Here is a 15826-nt window from a genome sequence, read left to right on the forward strand (position 1 = left end):
ACGCTTGCAGAATTGAGAGCAGCCTGGTTAACTGCTTCATTTAGCACCTAGTGTTGCTTCTTCTTGGCAGCAATCTACTTGTTCCTCACTGACATCCACTCTACTAATTTTGGTTACCCCCCCTTAAAATTTTATGCACCTTTTGACAAAAAATGTGGGATGAAGAAGAGAGGATGGCATGAAAAACGGCGGTAGCATCCTGGCGCAATTTTCGCTCCATCTTGATGTGGGTGATTTGCAGGTTACAAAACACCCCATGGAATTGATCATACCCCCGATCTTCCCTCTCCCTGCTGATCATATCGCCGTGCTTTTCCCGTCCAATGGTGGCCTGAATGGAGAATTCTGATTCTAGTCTTTCTCTCTCCTCCCTCTCTCTCCCTTAAGGGACTGTTCTTGTGTGCAAGAGGAAAATGAAGAATGGTGAAGGAAAGCTTGTCCGGATGAGACCGGATTGCTTCCGGATCGATGTAGACATGAAGATTGCTGATTGTGAAGATGATGGAAATTGAATGTGGGCTGACCTACAGTCCCGTACCAAAACCGAGATCCCGAGACACAAAGCCTAAGCGGTACTTCAATTTTTATGAAGAAAAAATGTGTTTTTATGCTATTTGGTTGATGAAATATTGTTCCCATGGGCTAATTATGCATTATGGTGTTGTTTGCTATGAGTTTGATCAAGTTATGCTCTAAAAATAAGAAAATCATAAGTGAGATGGATGAAATTAATGGTATAAAACCCGTTATAAAACACGCATTTAAGGGGTAAAAATCGGATTTTTTGCAAAATAAATGGAAAATATGAGACATAACACCTATGAAACCTGAAATTTTGATGAAACCTAAGGGCCACAGCCCACAATCAATCTCAATTTCTAGTCATTTTTTAGTGAAGAAAATAGAGAAAAAGAACCAAAAAATGGTAGAAAATGGGTTTTAAATGGGATAAAATTAGGAAATGGTAAAAGAAAAATTCCAAAAAATTACATGTGTACTTGTGCAATGTATAATGAAGGTAGAATAAGAGGTTGGCCTTGGTTTACCCTTGTTTCTATGTTTTCGTTCGTGTTTATCGCTTTCTCTATAAAGAAATACACATAAAATGACTCTTTCAACTATCAATGAATGCAAAACATTAAACGGTAGGGTGAGAAGGGAGGTTGAGCATCAAAGTATAATCTTAAATCAGATTTATGTGTTGCTTCATACCTATAGGACGTCGTTTTAAAATAAAGGAAAAGGCAGCATGAGCGTAAGGCTCGGTGTCTCTCCTCGTTTCAATACATAAACGTAGTATGGAAATCATGTAATTGTGGTAGCTGAACTGATTGCTTTCTTCCACCGTAATACAAAAAACACGCTTCTCCCTCTCCATATCTGAAGTGTTCACAAAAGACCGTTTGGAGAAATCCAGAGCAGCATGTGCTATTACCAAAGGAGAAAACCCCTCCGATTCATAGTCTTCCCAAAGACACAAACCAGCTTTGCAGTCCTCAAGTGAAGATGTCTGTAGTCCTTCTATTACATTTCGGTGAACTTCCACGATCCTTTAATCAGCACAATACCAGTACCACTTCCATCCAAAACATTGACAATAGCTTTTCTAGCTAGTATGTGGACAAAAATATTTACAAGTGCCAAGATGCCTGGTGATGTAGCATTTGGAAACTGCAATTCTCCATGCGCTTAACTTGATGCATCTAAGGTGAAGCTGTCAAGATGAAGTGTCCGTAATTCTGCCTTAGGATGGGATAAATCAATCCTGTGATTCTCATTAACATCTTGCATCAAGAGGTAGACATGAATGCCTCTACTGTCTGGATCTCTACCCCCAGAAACATTTGATCCCCCTACTGATCGTTCTCCTTCCTTCCTTCCTGATCGCTACCTCATCTCTTCTTCATGCTGTTATGATGTAACTTTTGATAAGCGTTGCTGAGTTTCAGCAATCTAATGTTTCTGCTTTGCAATCTCAGTAGCTAACTTGGCTTTCAGCTTCTCCCATGATTGAATTTTCTTAGTTGACTTTTTCTCTCGCTTGGCAACCTCTTGACACAGGGCATTGGATTCAGCTTTCTCGTAACAACCGCATATTGGTATCTTTCAAATGTTGTAAGTAACCTGTGTCCTTAGCAACCACAGCACTTCAGAACTTAAAGTTGTATTGCAAGCTCAAGCATCTGCTGCCAATTTTTAGATGCTCAAGTTCGCACTCTAGTCTCTTTAAGTCATCTTTTAGTCGCTGATAAAATCAGCTTTTTCCTTTTGACGCCATGACTCTTCTCTTCGTTTTACAGCAATTTCCAGCTGCTCCCTTGCCCCCCCTTCTCTGCATTTTTTTTTTCTGATACCAAAGCACGTCCCTCCCAAAAAGCTTTTTCCCAATGCTTTTTTTTTACTAGGCTTACCACACGCACAGAAAAACGGCCCCTTTTTTTTCCACCACAAAAGCGGCCAAGCCACTCCAAATTGAGCACTCCCTCCGCAGTAAAGTCCCATGTTTTTGGCATAGCTCTGAGCCACCAAACACTCACCCCCATCCGCCACAAATAAACGAACTGCATATGCGTTTGTATCAAGCAAAACCCTGATATGCACTGTCAAAGAAAGGCAGCATGTTCTTGACAATCCTGTCTGCCATGCTCTTGAGCTCCACAGTCCACTCAGAGAAGAGATCCCTGTCACCCAAAACTATTGCCACAATAGAGGCCACAATAGATGTTCTGGGCAATCCATCAAAGACTACCTGACCATCTACCATACTTCCACAGTTTCCATATGCACGAATGAGGCTGTTCATCTCAAGAGGATTGGAGTCCAAATCAGCAGAGACCACATTGAAGTGAAGCTACATACAAACATCTATACTACCTTCTTCGCTGCTCGCTTGTAGAATACCCATCACTGCAATATCATCCAGAACCACAGCTTCTAGCTACATTTCTCCGTACAACTTCAAGGCTTTATCTCTGTTATCCTGGTTGAGATATGCTGAGAGCATTGAATTCCATGACACAATGTTGCAGTCTAACAAAGCATCAAATGTCTTCTTTGCTTTCTCCATACTCCCACATTTTGCATACATGTCAACAAGAGCACTCCTGACCACCACATCTGATTCATATCCGTGTTTCTTCAACTACTCATGAATCTGACCACCTTGATCTAAAGCCTTTGCACTGGCACAAACTCTTAAGACAAACGAGATGATAAATTTGTCAGACTTCAGGCCCTTCCATTGCATGTCTTTGAAAAGCTCGAGGGCAGCAGTATCATTCCCATTATGTATATTCTCCACAGGAAACCCACTCTGAACAAATTGACTATGTACTAATTGCCCAAGCTCCACATCCCTTGAACAGTTGCAGGCCTTGAATGTTAACAAGTAGGTGACTTTGCTTGGTTAAATGCCCTCATCAAGCATTTTGTCAGACTGTTTGAGAGCAGAAATACCATCACTGTATTAGACATATGCACCAACCATGGCTGTCCATGCAACTACATTGTGGACTGGTAATCTATCAAACAATTGGTATGCTTCCTCTAGACTGTCACACTTAGCATACATATCGACCAGAGTATTATAGATAAGTTCCTCTTGCTCTAAACCCCTCTCCACTTTATTGCCCACACAAAAAAAAAATACAAACACAACGACTAAGTGTACAGAGTAACAAATGTCTCACACATAACTTTTTGGTGGATTCCACACCTCGAATGCGCAGCAGTACGACATCCACCCCCTCTGAGTTTCTTCTCGTTGCTCTTCTCTTTCAAATTCTTCCAATGCATAATCCTCATCATCTCTTTTCTTGAAAATCTAGATTCTTTTTCCTGCAATAGGTACTCTAAGCACTGTCCCATCCAATTCTGTCAGCTCATATGCTGCATTGTCAAAGACATGTCTGACTATGTATGGCCCAAACCATCTTTTTACCATCTTCCGAAGTGCAATATGCTGATTTTCAAGGTTGTTATCAAAGATTAATACCCAATCTCCCTCTTCTATTGCTCTAGGCTGCAAGCGATGCCTGCTGTCAAACCTGTCCTTATTTCTAAGTCTAGCAACCTTCAACCTGTCAATAGCTAGCTGAATATCCTCTGGTCTTCTCTCCAACTGCCGAATCCGAAGAGCTAAGAGCTCCTCTCTCGTCAAATCCTCCTGCCAAGGTAAAACTGACCAAGTCAAAGCACAAGTCTTAGTCGGCATAACCGGTTTCTGACCATACATCAACTCTGCGGACATATATCTTGTGGTAACACTGTGAGTCGTACGATCAGCCCACAAAGAAAATGGTAGAAGTCTCGGCCATTCTCCAATTCATCCTCTGCATGCTTTGGCTAATGCTTTCACTATCGACGGATGCCCTCTTTCACTCTTTCCATTTCCCTCTGGATTGTATGCTGTGGTTAGAGCCAACTTAATTCCTAGTTGAGAGAAAAACTCTCTACCTTCATCTGCATCCAGTTCACCGTGATCTACAGTGATCTTACCCACACAGCCATACCTGTAGAAAATTTCTTCCAATAAGAACTTACACACTGCACTAGTGGTCTTCGTTCTCAAAGGTCTGCCCTCAACATGATTGGTAAGATCCTCTCTAGCCAAAACAATATATCTCATCTGCCATAGACCCATAAGCATAGTAACCAAGTCAACTACCCATTTATAATGAATGCATAGCGGATAGGTCGGATGAAGCTCATCTCAATGACGCACTACGGAATACATCTGACAGACTCTGCAAGTCTCTACAAAGTGAGAAACATCTTTGTATATGCCTTTCCACCAATATTTCTCCTTTATTTTCTCATAAGTAGCCCACACTCCTCTATGACCAGCCCAAGGACTCTCATGAAACTCCCTCATCACCTGTAACTATGTCTCTTTATCGCAGACAACCCGCAAAGGTAATCCACCTCTTTTCTTCGAGTGCTTCCAAAGAAATCCATCCTTGAGAAAATAACCATAGGATTTTCTTTTGATCTTCTTGAACTCTTCATCTGTCCATTCATCTCTTTTGCTTAGTGTACTAAGGTACTTGCCAATCTGCAACCAATCTCCAACATAGAGTTCTTCTATGAAAGCCACGATATCATAGACATGGCAAACATGATCAACCATAGCGGCTGAAATTTCTACATCATCCTCTTCTGCAAGTAGTGTCTCCTCATCATCATATCTGGCTCTAGACAGCATATCCACCACTGGATTATCCTTCCCTGCTATGTGTTTAAATTCTGGATTTAATGACTTGATGTCTGCAATCCATCTCAGCATAGCTATATCCGGAGTAGAGCAACTCGTAATCATACCTATCAATGGCAAGCAATCTATCTCTACCACAACTGAGGCTCCAATAAAGTACTCCTTGTCACATTTGAGAGCCATAACAATTCCCAGTAATTCCCTCTTGATTTGCGGATACCTCCTCTGTCTCTCGTTTAGGACTTTCACCCCAAACCGAATAGCATACATGTTTCCATCTGCATCATCTTGACCCACAGCCTAACCTATGCCAATTGGACTAGTGTCAACTGTCAATACAATAGGCCTTCCACAATTATAATCCGCTTTCCTGAGAGTAGGAGCAATCTGCAATAACTTCTTCAATTTTCGCATGGCTCTAGTGTGGCTCTCATCCCAATAAAATTTATGCCCCTTTCGAAGCAGCTGATATAAACAATTTGCTATGTGTGCAAAATGGGGTATCCAAATCATATAAAACACACAAGCTCCAATGAATCTCTGTACATCTGAAGTGGTAGAACAATACTCTGTAATCTTGCCTATAGCATCCACCTTCTCAGGTGAAGGTTTCCTAGTAAAGATCACCGTAGGAGCAACAATATCCAGATTCACACATCCAATCTCATGCAAGAAAAAAGCAAACCCCCTTCCATGTCGCTCAAGCATTTCCTGAAAGCATTCCTTCTCTAGGGGTAGCAAGAAATCACCATTTCCAATTTTTAATTCAGCAAGAGTCTCTGCTAAAAATTTATGGCCTATATGCTCTGGATTCCTCAAAATTGGCTGTTTGGCAGCCCTCTCTATTTGCTGATCACTGTAAGGTGGAAGCGATACAGCTACCGGCTTCACCTTCTTATCCACAGTCTTGTATTTCATGTCAACCCTGGCTTCATTATGATCCTCTGCATTACTCAAATATTGCTGTAAATCAGCAATTCTGCACTCCATTAGCTGAATATCCTCATCCCTCTGCTCTATGGACTGCATAGGAACAACTCTAAACTCTGGATGCTGAAATATTTCAGTAGTAAACTCTGTTGGCTGAAAGTTTTCAGCCCTCTGTGTCTCTATAAGCTGATCATAATCAGCCGAAAACTCTATTTGCTGAATTTCTTCAGCACTCAACACTTTTTGCTGAGTCACCTCAGCCTCTGACTCTATCTGTGACACAAAATCTGCAATTTCATGAAACATGTCTAGGGATTGCACTGATACATTACTGTGACAACTCTGCATATCAAGTTTCAACATATTTTCCATCTCTGTCATCGTATCTGCACAAACCATACTATCATACATCCCATCTTTATGCTCATCATCCTCTAAAATACCTGCATTTTTCAATTTTTTCTCCTTCCTGCATATGTACTGCCTGGCAGCTGTAGGCAACTTAGAAGTCTTCTGATAACTCATCGAACTGTTTGTTGAAATTCCAACAAAACTAGAGGAGAAAACATTGCTGCCAGGAGGCAAGAACTCTAATCTCCTCTGCTTTGTACCACCGTCGTCTCGCGAAACAGTGGTACCTAATGAAAACCCGAATCTCTCACAGTGGGCAAAGGTGCATCTCTAAGAGTATCCCTATTTCTAACATGGTTCACACACGTAGTCATAAATTGAACTGCTCTCATACCATCTTTACTGCGAATCTGTGCATAAGCATATCCATCATCCATTACTTTTGTTTCCATACGCATCTCTGTGATGAATGGCTGTCTAAGAATTATGGGATAAGAGCATGAATCCTGCACAAAGAAATGGAAATCCTCCTCTACATCTCCAATAGAAACCTTGACACTGGGACAGGCAGCATACAAATCACCTACAGTGTTGTTGGCGGCTCTCATACGCCACCCATGCTCTACATCCATAGGCCATCTATTACTTTCATAAACTCCACGAACTATGAGATTAATCTCTGAACCATGATCCACCAAAGCAACATAAGGTGCCTGTTTCTCTCTAATTTTTACCATCGTTTCTGTAGTTGCCCTAGCCCAATGACTCTGCGAAAAGTGACCACGCGGTATCAAGACAGGCTCATCAGTTTCAGCATAATGCATAGGTTAAACCCTCTTCTCTATCTGTGAAAAAACAGAAGCATTCTCAACCATAACCTCATCCTCATCCTCATCCAACTCCCCAATCAAAACTCCCTGTGTATCAGTAGTAGGCAATGCATGTCTTTTCCTCTTCAAGACTTCTTGGAATTGATCTTGAAACTCTCTTTTCAAGATGCCCAAAACCTCAGAAATAGTAAAAGTCACCTCACTGCCAAGTATCTTGTCATTAAAGATTTTTTTCATGTCCGTAGATGTCTTAATATCAGACATCAATCTAAACCCTGGCTGCTTTCTCTCTCTAGGCTCTTGCCTCTTTTCTTTCTTCTGAGCATCTTCCATCTGTCGTTCTGGCCCTGGTCTCAAAGACGGTCCTGCAGTAGGTGGAGTAACAAACTCACCCCCTCTAGTCTTTTTAGCTGTATTTGGATTTTCTTCATCCCTCTTACGCTTCTCCTCAACAAGTACATCTGCTCCCTCAGACTTAGCCAAGTAGGCATAAATAGTGTACCTGTCAACAGGCGAATCCCAACCTATCTCAGATCTGATGCTAAAGCATGCACTAGTCAAAACAGTTTGCTGAATTTTTCCCTTGTTTGCCGTCTCCATAGCATAAGTCCATAATACTGACTGATTCTCTGATCCTTTCTCAATCTGGACTCCATATGCAGAAGCATCTCCTCTAGCTGCCACATAAGAAGTACGCGCAGCCATGTCATCCACTAATTTCTTCATTCCGCCTTTTCCAAAATTGGTAGCAAGCGGAGCTCCTGTTTCAGTCAACCAGATCTTACCATCTTGTCCCCAAAATACCAAATTCTTTCTCCTTGCATCATGAAAAGATTCACAATCCCTGCAATGCTGATGGTCCGTACTATCACACCAAATACAACTTCGATCTCTCCTAGGTGCACTAGGAGCACCAGAAGGAATATCAGGCACAGTCGAAGCAAACTGCTCTTTCAATTTTCCCACCAATTCTGCTTTAACTAACTCCAGTGTCAAATCCGTTATGCCTTTGATTATGTCATCAAGAGTGGAAGGCACCAATGGAGTGGATGGTTTTGGAGCAGAAGGAGCCGGCATCGGTCTTGGAACAAGAGGAACGGAAGGAGTAGAAACAGTAGGTACTAGCATAGGCCAAGAAACTGGCTGAGGAAGAGAAGAAATAACAGGAATAGAAGCAGGCATAGGAGCAGAAGACAGCGTCAGTGTCATAGATCCATTCTGTAGGCGGGTCTTCCATATCCTCCTCTTGGTCAAAGTTGAGACTGCATCCCGGGCATCTTGCCAATCTGTTTTAAGACCCATAGGCTTCGTGCGATCCTCAAGAAGCTCTCCTAATTCTTCCTGAAGAGCAGGAACTGCAGTTTGCAAGAAAAGCTCAACTTTCTCAACATCCAATGCTCTTTGTTCAATGGCATCATTAAGCTAACTATACCTCTCTTCAAATTCTCGTATCAACTCTGAAGCAGCTAGACCTTTGTTTGGCATGTAGACCCACTCTCGGAATGACCGCCGTGTAGCCATCCCAAAGTCCTCAAGGAAATACTCTTCTTTCAAGGCCTTTTTAAAATCCTGCCAATGCGAATTTTGAAGAAAAAGTTCAATCACGTTTGCCCTCAAGGCGGGTGTGACAAGACGAAGGAAATACTTACTCATAAGTCCTGTTGGTACTCCAAAAATCCCATCTTGATCTCATACGTCTTCAAATAAGCCGAAACATTACGGCCATCAAATATCTTCTTCTCATTCTCAACTGCTTCAATCACCTTAGTCGTGCTGATTGCATTATCCTGCTCCAAATATAGTTGCCTTTGCTGAGACAACTGTTGATGCAATTGCTGCTGCTGCTGCATATACAATTGCGTCTGCTGATTTTGAAGCTACATATACATAGATATATTCTGCAAAATCTGCTTTAAATCATCCGTTGAAGTACTTGAAGCAGTAGTCAATGATGGAGCTGAAGTAGAGGACAAAGCAGGAGTCGTAGAAGAGGCTGAAATGGATGCTGAAGTATCTCCCATCCTGAAATTTATGCGACGCTTTCACGTCGGGTTCACCAAAGATGTCGAAGGATTTCCAAAGCAAACTCGTGACCAGAGAGGACTTTGAATAATTTCAGGATAGAAGGTCAATCTAGCAGATCAAATTCAATTTGAAAGCTCTATTTCTGCACCATCTCTAGTCTCTGAATCTGTAAATAACCAGGGTGTTCCTGTTGCACTAATGCCATCTACTTCCTCAATTAAAGAATAGGCAGTCTGAGTATTGAAAACATTATTCAGCTTGATCCCATATCAAAAGTACAAAGCCTCACTATCCTGCTTACATTCATGCACAACATTGGTAATATGAGGAGATTCTAATGTAGGCTTGTAAGCCTGCATCAATGTATTTCCGCCTTTCAAAGCATCAACAGGCTAAACTTCATCTTCAAAGGCAAACTGCATAATACAAAGAGAACCATGTCGGGCAAGATCAACATCTTCACAATCAAAACCTATGATAAGGTGCTGTTCTGGATCAGGCTCTAAGTAAAGTCATGGTAATTGTGTTGAATCTGTAACAAGATGGATAAGCATTGACGGGCAGTTTGCCAAAACAACAGCCATATATCTTGCTTGCATTGCTTTTACCCTGAGACTGTCATCAATAGCCTCTAATGAGGAGTTCTGAAGCTTTTCAAAATTGATGATAACTCCCCATACACTTGGCTCTTGTGGTAACAAGAATACTTCTTCATTTTCATGCATGTTTGAGATGAGTATGCGTGCAATTCTTCCAGGTTGTAAAAATGGCAGACTGTGCTGAGGAGTAAATACGACTCTTCTAATCTCACTTCATAGCTTTCTAGTCCTTCCGAAAAGCGGCGTAATATTTCAATAACCTTATTCAAAGTAGACTCACGGGCATCAAGTGGATGGAGGTCTTTTGGTATATGAATTCGAACAGCACTCAAGCTTTCTATCTGAGACAGGGGTAAAGATGCAACTCAAGATTTTCCTGGGGAATCCAAAGGTTCAGGTCCTACCGTCTGCTTTCTGCTCTCACTTTTTTTTTCTGGTCCCGTCCCCCTTCTTCATCGCTCCCTTTATCCCCCATCCCCTGCGCTTTTCCTCCCGAGCCCGATTTATTGCGCTCAGAAAAGCAGCCCCCATCACATTTAGACCACAATTGAGTGACTTTGTCCCTTAGAAGGGTTCTGCGGGTTCTCGACCTGAGGGGTTCTGTTATTAGCACCATCCAGGAGACTACATTCTGTAATGGGAGCTTGTGAAACATTAGCCGTGCCTCTGCAAGCATGCCACTTTTGCTGTACATGTCTACCAATGCACTCATCATACCCATGAGTGCTTCTTCTGCAAGCCCATGCTCAGCTTACCCTAGAAACAATGCATTCCACAAAACTACCTCACGGATTGGGAGATTATCAAACACTTGTTATGCATCCATGAGCAATCCACATTTCGCATATAGATCAACCATTGTGCTACTAATGAAGAGGTCCATTTCCAAACCCTTTCGAACTATTTCACCATATAATGCCCAGCCCATGTCCACATGTTTCTGCTGTGCACAAGCCTTGAACAGGGCACCGAATGTGTAACAAATCCCACACACACAACTTTTTGGTGGATTCCACACCTCGGATGCGCAGCAGTACGATAGCGGGGCAGACTCGAGAGACCCTAGTTGGCAAACCACATGTCATTCCTTCGGAGTGCCGGGCGGCGTCTTCTAAATATATCTCTCGACGGACTGCTAAGATGTGTCCTGCGAATTGAAGAGCGGGCACGTTACAACCAATTTAGAGGTGTCCAAATTATTCGCCTCGCCAGCTTCATTTACATGTGTGAATACTTTGTGGCTCCCATGAGTGTGAACACAATTTTTATTGCATGTTCAAAAATGCCCTCAATACACATCAAGCACCAGCATCTCTACTTCGATTATGTTCTAGAGATCAATGTGTATTCTAATAGCAATGCTTGACAACCCTTTTTTATTCAATATGCTTTACAACCCTTTTTTATTCAATATGCTTGACAACCCTTTTTTATAAAAAACCTTATGAATATTTATAAATATGTTCACGTGAACTTGCTTGTACCCTTTTAAACAATGTGTACTTGAATTTATTTATAAACATATCAATAAATACTCCTTTGAATGGACATATGAATTCATAGAGGATAGGCTTATAGTCGTGATTTTGAAGGTCAATTTAGAGGTAACCAAATGATACGCCTCGCCAAATTCATTTACATGTGTGAATACTTTGTGGCTCCCATGAGTGTGAACACAATTTCTATTGCATGTTTAAACATGCCCACTAATACACATCAAGCACCAATATCTCTACTTCGATTATGTTCTAGTGATCAATGTGTATTCTAATAGCAATGCTTGGCAACCCTTTTTTATTCAATTTGTAAATAACCCCTTTGTGTCATCCCCTTTATATGACACATCACTACCAATTCTCCAACTGCCCACAACTCCTAAATCCACAAAACTAGGACCTACTTGTTTATAGATCCAGATGGGAAAAGTGCAAATCCCATTTAATGCCAACTTTTCTTTTGCTAACGGTCTTTTTCCTTCTTTACCTTGGACGTGCATTTGCATATTGGATGGGGAGAATCACATATCCAAATCTATCACAACTAGGAAAAAGCAATACTAATGGTTTTTGGTCATATGTCAATACACCCCTACATTGTCTCATGTGGATAAAGGGTTTTCCCTCGGTGTGTAACTAGCCTAAGAGTTAGTATTTACTTCAAAGCCAATATACTGATTTCAAATCATCTTTTGAAGCACATATAAAAAGAATTTTGATTGGTTCAAGGAGAGATGCAACCATATTTTTCAAGATAATTCACCACACATTATTTCAATCTGCCTTATAGGATAAAGAGGCCAATAAAGTGACACCTCCCAAAAAGAACATGCATCCCACCCCAATTGAGTGTCAATTTTGCAAAAAAAAAAAAGTTACTTTTCTAGCTACTTAACAATTTGATATAAATTTTTAAACATTACAAATGAACTTAGTATGAGCCAAACAATTGACCCATGTAAGTTTGTTTGTATTTTAGATTTTGCAAAACCTTAAAGCAATGCATCCTTAGTATCACTCTATTGGCCCCTCAATGTTACTCTTTTGCGAACCTTGTCATTTGATAAAAATATCAAAACACCTTTAATTTTTCCTTTGAGCTCCATATGATGTAAAAAGTTTGCGTATTAGAGGGTATTTGTAGAACTCACTTGGAAGGAAAAGCTATAATGGAGGGATTTGTTAGATGATACTCAATTGGTCCCTTGACGGTATGGACAAGCTCTGGAATGGATAGAAGACCCAGCAAGAGGGGCAGCGGTACACTAGCCTAGTGAGTATCAAGATGTGTATGAGTATAGGTATACGAATAGAATACGAGTAGCTGCTGCTAACTGAAGAAGTTAGCTAGTGCAGGAGATGCATTGAGCTAATTGTTAGGTTGAGTGTCAGAACGACGATCAGCATATCCAGCCCACGTGATTTGCTTGGCGTGCAAACGAGCATGGTAGCGGGCGAGCGCAGTGAGAGAGAAATGCTGAGCGTACAAGTGATAGCGGAGGTAGAAATGGCCAGGAAAGCCAGTGCCGGTGAAGTGAGGCTCGTGCCAAGACCCGTCTCTCCTTTGGGTTCGAATAAGGTAGCTGATCCCATCCTCAATAGCATCCACTTCGTACTTGCCCAAACTGTCCCCGGCCGCCATTAACCCCATGAGTGCCCAGGCAGTCTGAGAGGGCGTGCTAGGGATATCCCCCTTGCCCTTTAGGGCAGGTTCATCGTAGCTGTGGCACGACTCTCCCCATCCTCCATCGCCTACCGACGTACTGGTACCGTTATTGCTCGCATTCTGCACTTGTACCAGCCATTGTGCCCCCTTCGAGAGCTCCTCCTGGTGGGAGGAAGGGTCCACCAGGGACAACGCCACCATCGCCCCGCAGGTGCCGTAGATGTAGTTCACACCCCATCGGTCGAACCAGCAACCTTCGGGCTCTTGCTCTTTCCTGAGATAAGCCATGCCTCTGTTGATGGAGTCGAGGAGGGGCAAGCAGGTGCAGTACTGCTCGCGCGGCTTCATGCGGCCGACCATCTCGAGCACCCGGGCCGTAACGTCGGAGGTGTTGGGGTCGATCATGGCCTTGAGGTCGCCGTAGGGGGTGGAGTTGAGCCAGTCCTGGTCGTTGTTCTTGTCGAAGGCGCCCCAGCCACCGGTCTTGCACTGCATGGAGGCGATCCACTTGACGGCGCGGGATATGGCACCTTCCTTGACAGGCTCGCGGTGGGGTGGCAGGCGGAGGTCCTGCAGGGCCATGACGACGACCGCGCTGTCGTCCACGTCCGGGTACCAGCGGTTCACGAACTCGAAGGCCCACCCGCCGCTGCCCGGCATGGCGGCATTCTTGAAGGCCCAGTCGCCCGGCTGCGTGATCTGCTTCTGCAACAGCCACTCCCCCGCCCGCTGAAGCGCCGGGTGGTCCGGCGCCAGCCCGGACTCCACCAGGGCGCGCACTACCAGGGCCGTATCCCACACGGGCGACACGCACGCTTGCACCCAGTACTCCTCTTCCGTCTCCATGGCGAAGTCCCGCAGGGCCTTGAGGCCGCGCAGCATGACCGGATCCGTGAGCTCGTACCTTAGCGTCTTCATGCACAGCAGAGAGTAGAACATGGCCGGGAAGATGCCCGCCCAGTCGCCGGTGTCCTCCTGCCTCTCCAGGACCCATCTCTCGGCTTTCCGCAGCCCCCACCTCCTGAAGGGCACCAGGTTCAGCTTCTCGGCCACTTTGAAGGCCCGGTCGACCGCCAAGAAGACGTCCGTCCACTTGCCCTCGAACTTGGCGTATGTCGGCGCGTTCTTCCGCCCTTCCGCGTACAGCTCGTCGAAGGACTGGGGAGCCACCACCTCCGAGAACACGGGCTTCTTATCGAACACCACCATCAGAGGAACAGTGCATCCCCGCGCCCAGCTGGACATCTCGTAGATGCTGGTCAGGAAGCAGCTGGGCAGCAGCATGAACCACACCGGAAGGGAGGGTATCCCCCCCCAGTCGAAGCACCCCAAGAGCGCCAGGCACAGCTTGGTAAAGATGCGCGTCTTCGTGATCCCGCCTCTCTCCAGAATGAACCGGAGAGCTCTCTTCAGAGCCGGATCCGCCTTGCGCACGCCCAGGAGACGCAGGGCTATGTAAGCCTCCGCTGTGACGCTCAATTCGCCACCGCCCTCATAGAACAGCTCCCATCCCCCGTGGTCACGCTGCCGTTTCCTCAGGTATCTCTCCATCTTCTCCTTGGGATATTGGTCCTCTTGCACACCCAGTATCTTGTACAGGAGCACAGTTTCCGCCGTTATGGTGACGTTGCTCTCCAGCTCCCCCCACCAGTAGCCTTCCGGGTACTGCAGAGACAGTAGGAACTCTTGGCTCTGCTTAATCGTCTGCTCCAGCCGGGACGACATCATCGTTATGTCTGCTGGCCTCCTGCTGCTATCCACCTCCGCTTCGAACTCATCATTCCGCAGGCCGCTAATTAGGTCTTGACTATAGGGTAAGTGCTGCATGGCTGCTTCAAGAGTTCCTCCTATCATTAACAGTGATTAGACAAAGCGATGAGATCATGGAAGTTCTAACAGTAATTCCGGCTTGCACATTATGCACAAGTACTATAATATATGATTAGGTGGCCAACTACTTGATCCAGCTACTGACTGCATGAATCACTGATACCTGTAGACAAAGCTCTTGATATAAAGTGCGGCATTTCTATACAGACAGGCGGCGATTGTGCACGAACAGGGTGAACGTCCAGGCGAACTATGATTACGTACCTATTGATAACATGATCCTGCTCAGTGCTAAGTTCTAACTGCAACTGTTGTAGGCAGTGAGCCTGTTCAAAGCCGATGATCTTCATTCTTCGACAGACTAGATGGGTATTTGTAGGAGAAGAGGCACGTAATTCGATGAATGCATGGAGTGCGTTGCAGCATCAACTCTCACCGCATCTGGTCGTTGGAGTTGGTCACCCGTCTTTTCAGAGTTATTGATCTTCAAGCCTTTCGGTAAAAAACACAGTCGCACTGTGTTGAGAAAACAGACCCGCGGCCCGCGGGCCGCCGCCCACCTTTGGGCAAGCCTCCGCGATCTCCATCTCACCTCAGAAACCCTCATTTGGGACATCTGTCCGGATCAGCTTTGAAGAAAGGCGTACTATTAAGATCTTACGGATGAGGCTTAATAGAGTCACTCAAACACCTAAATTAGTAAGGTATCGTTGCATAGCATGAAATCTCACAATGTTACTCATAACACCTAAATTGGTTAAGGAATGCTTGCGTAGTAAAAATCTCACTACCTTCGTACACGGAACATTAACTCACGAGAGACAAAACGCTCAAAAAGAAATAGCACGGGACAGCAGGAGTACTGCTTGCATTTATTTGGTCAACAG

The 15826-nt window shown here is 44.1% G+C and overlaps 1 protein-coding gene across 2 annotated transcripts; it reads right to left on the minus strand.

Annotated features, from left to right (window-relative positions):
• Positions 1-12613: 12613 nt before the first annotated feature.
• LOC148037095 (dammaradiene synthase-like) lies at positions 12614-15450 on the minus strand. 2 transcript variants are annotated; one of them, XM_087676032.1, is made up of 2 exons: positions 15103-15450; positions 12614-14956 (listed from the first exon to the last, which is right to left on the minus strand). In XM_087676032.1, exons 1-2 carry the CDS (start codon positions 15287-15289, stop codon positions 12813-12815), a joined length of 2331 nt encoding a protein of 776 aa, XP_087532158.1. In that variant the 5' UTR covers positions 15290-15450; the 3' UTR covers positions 12614-12812. The 2 variants fall into 2 exon arrangements, with proteins under 2 accessions (XP_087532158.1, XP_087532159.1); XM_087676033.1 differs by having other exon boundaries at positions 15204-15448.
• Positions 15451-15826: the final 376 nt, after the last annotated feature.

This window comes from Lygodium microphyllum, chromosome 4 (assembly GCF_053477565.2).
Source record: "Lygodium microphyllum isolate KBCC chromosome 4, Lygodium_microphyllum_v1.1.10, whole genome shotgun sequence".
Lineage (NCBI taxonomy): Eukaryota > Viridiplantae > Streptophyta > Polypodiopsida > Schizaeales > Lygodiaceae > Lygodium > Lygodium microphyllum.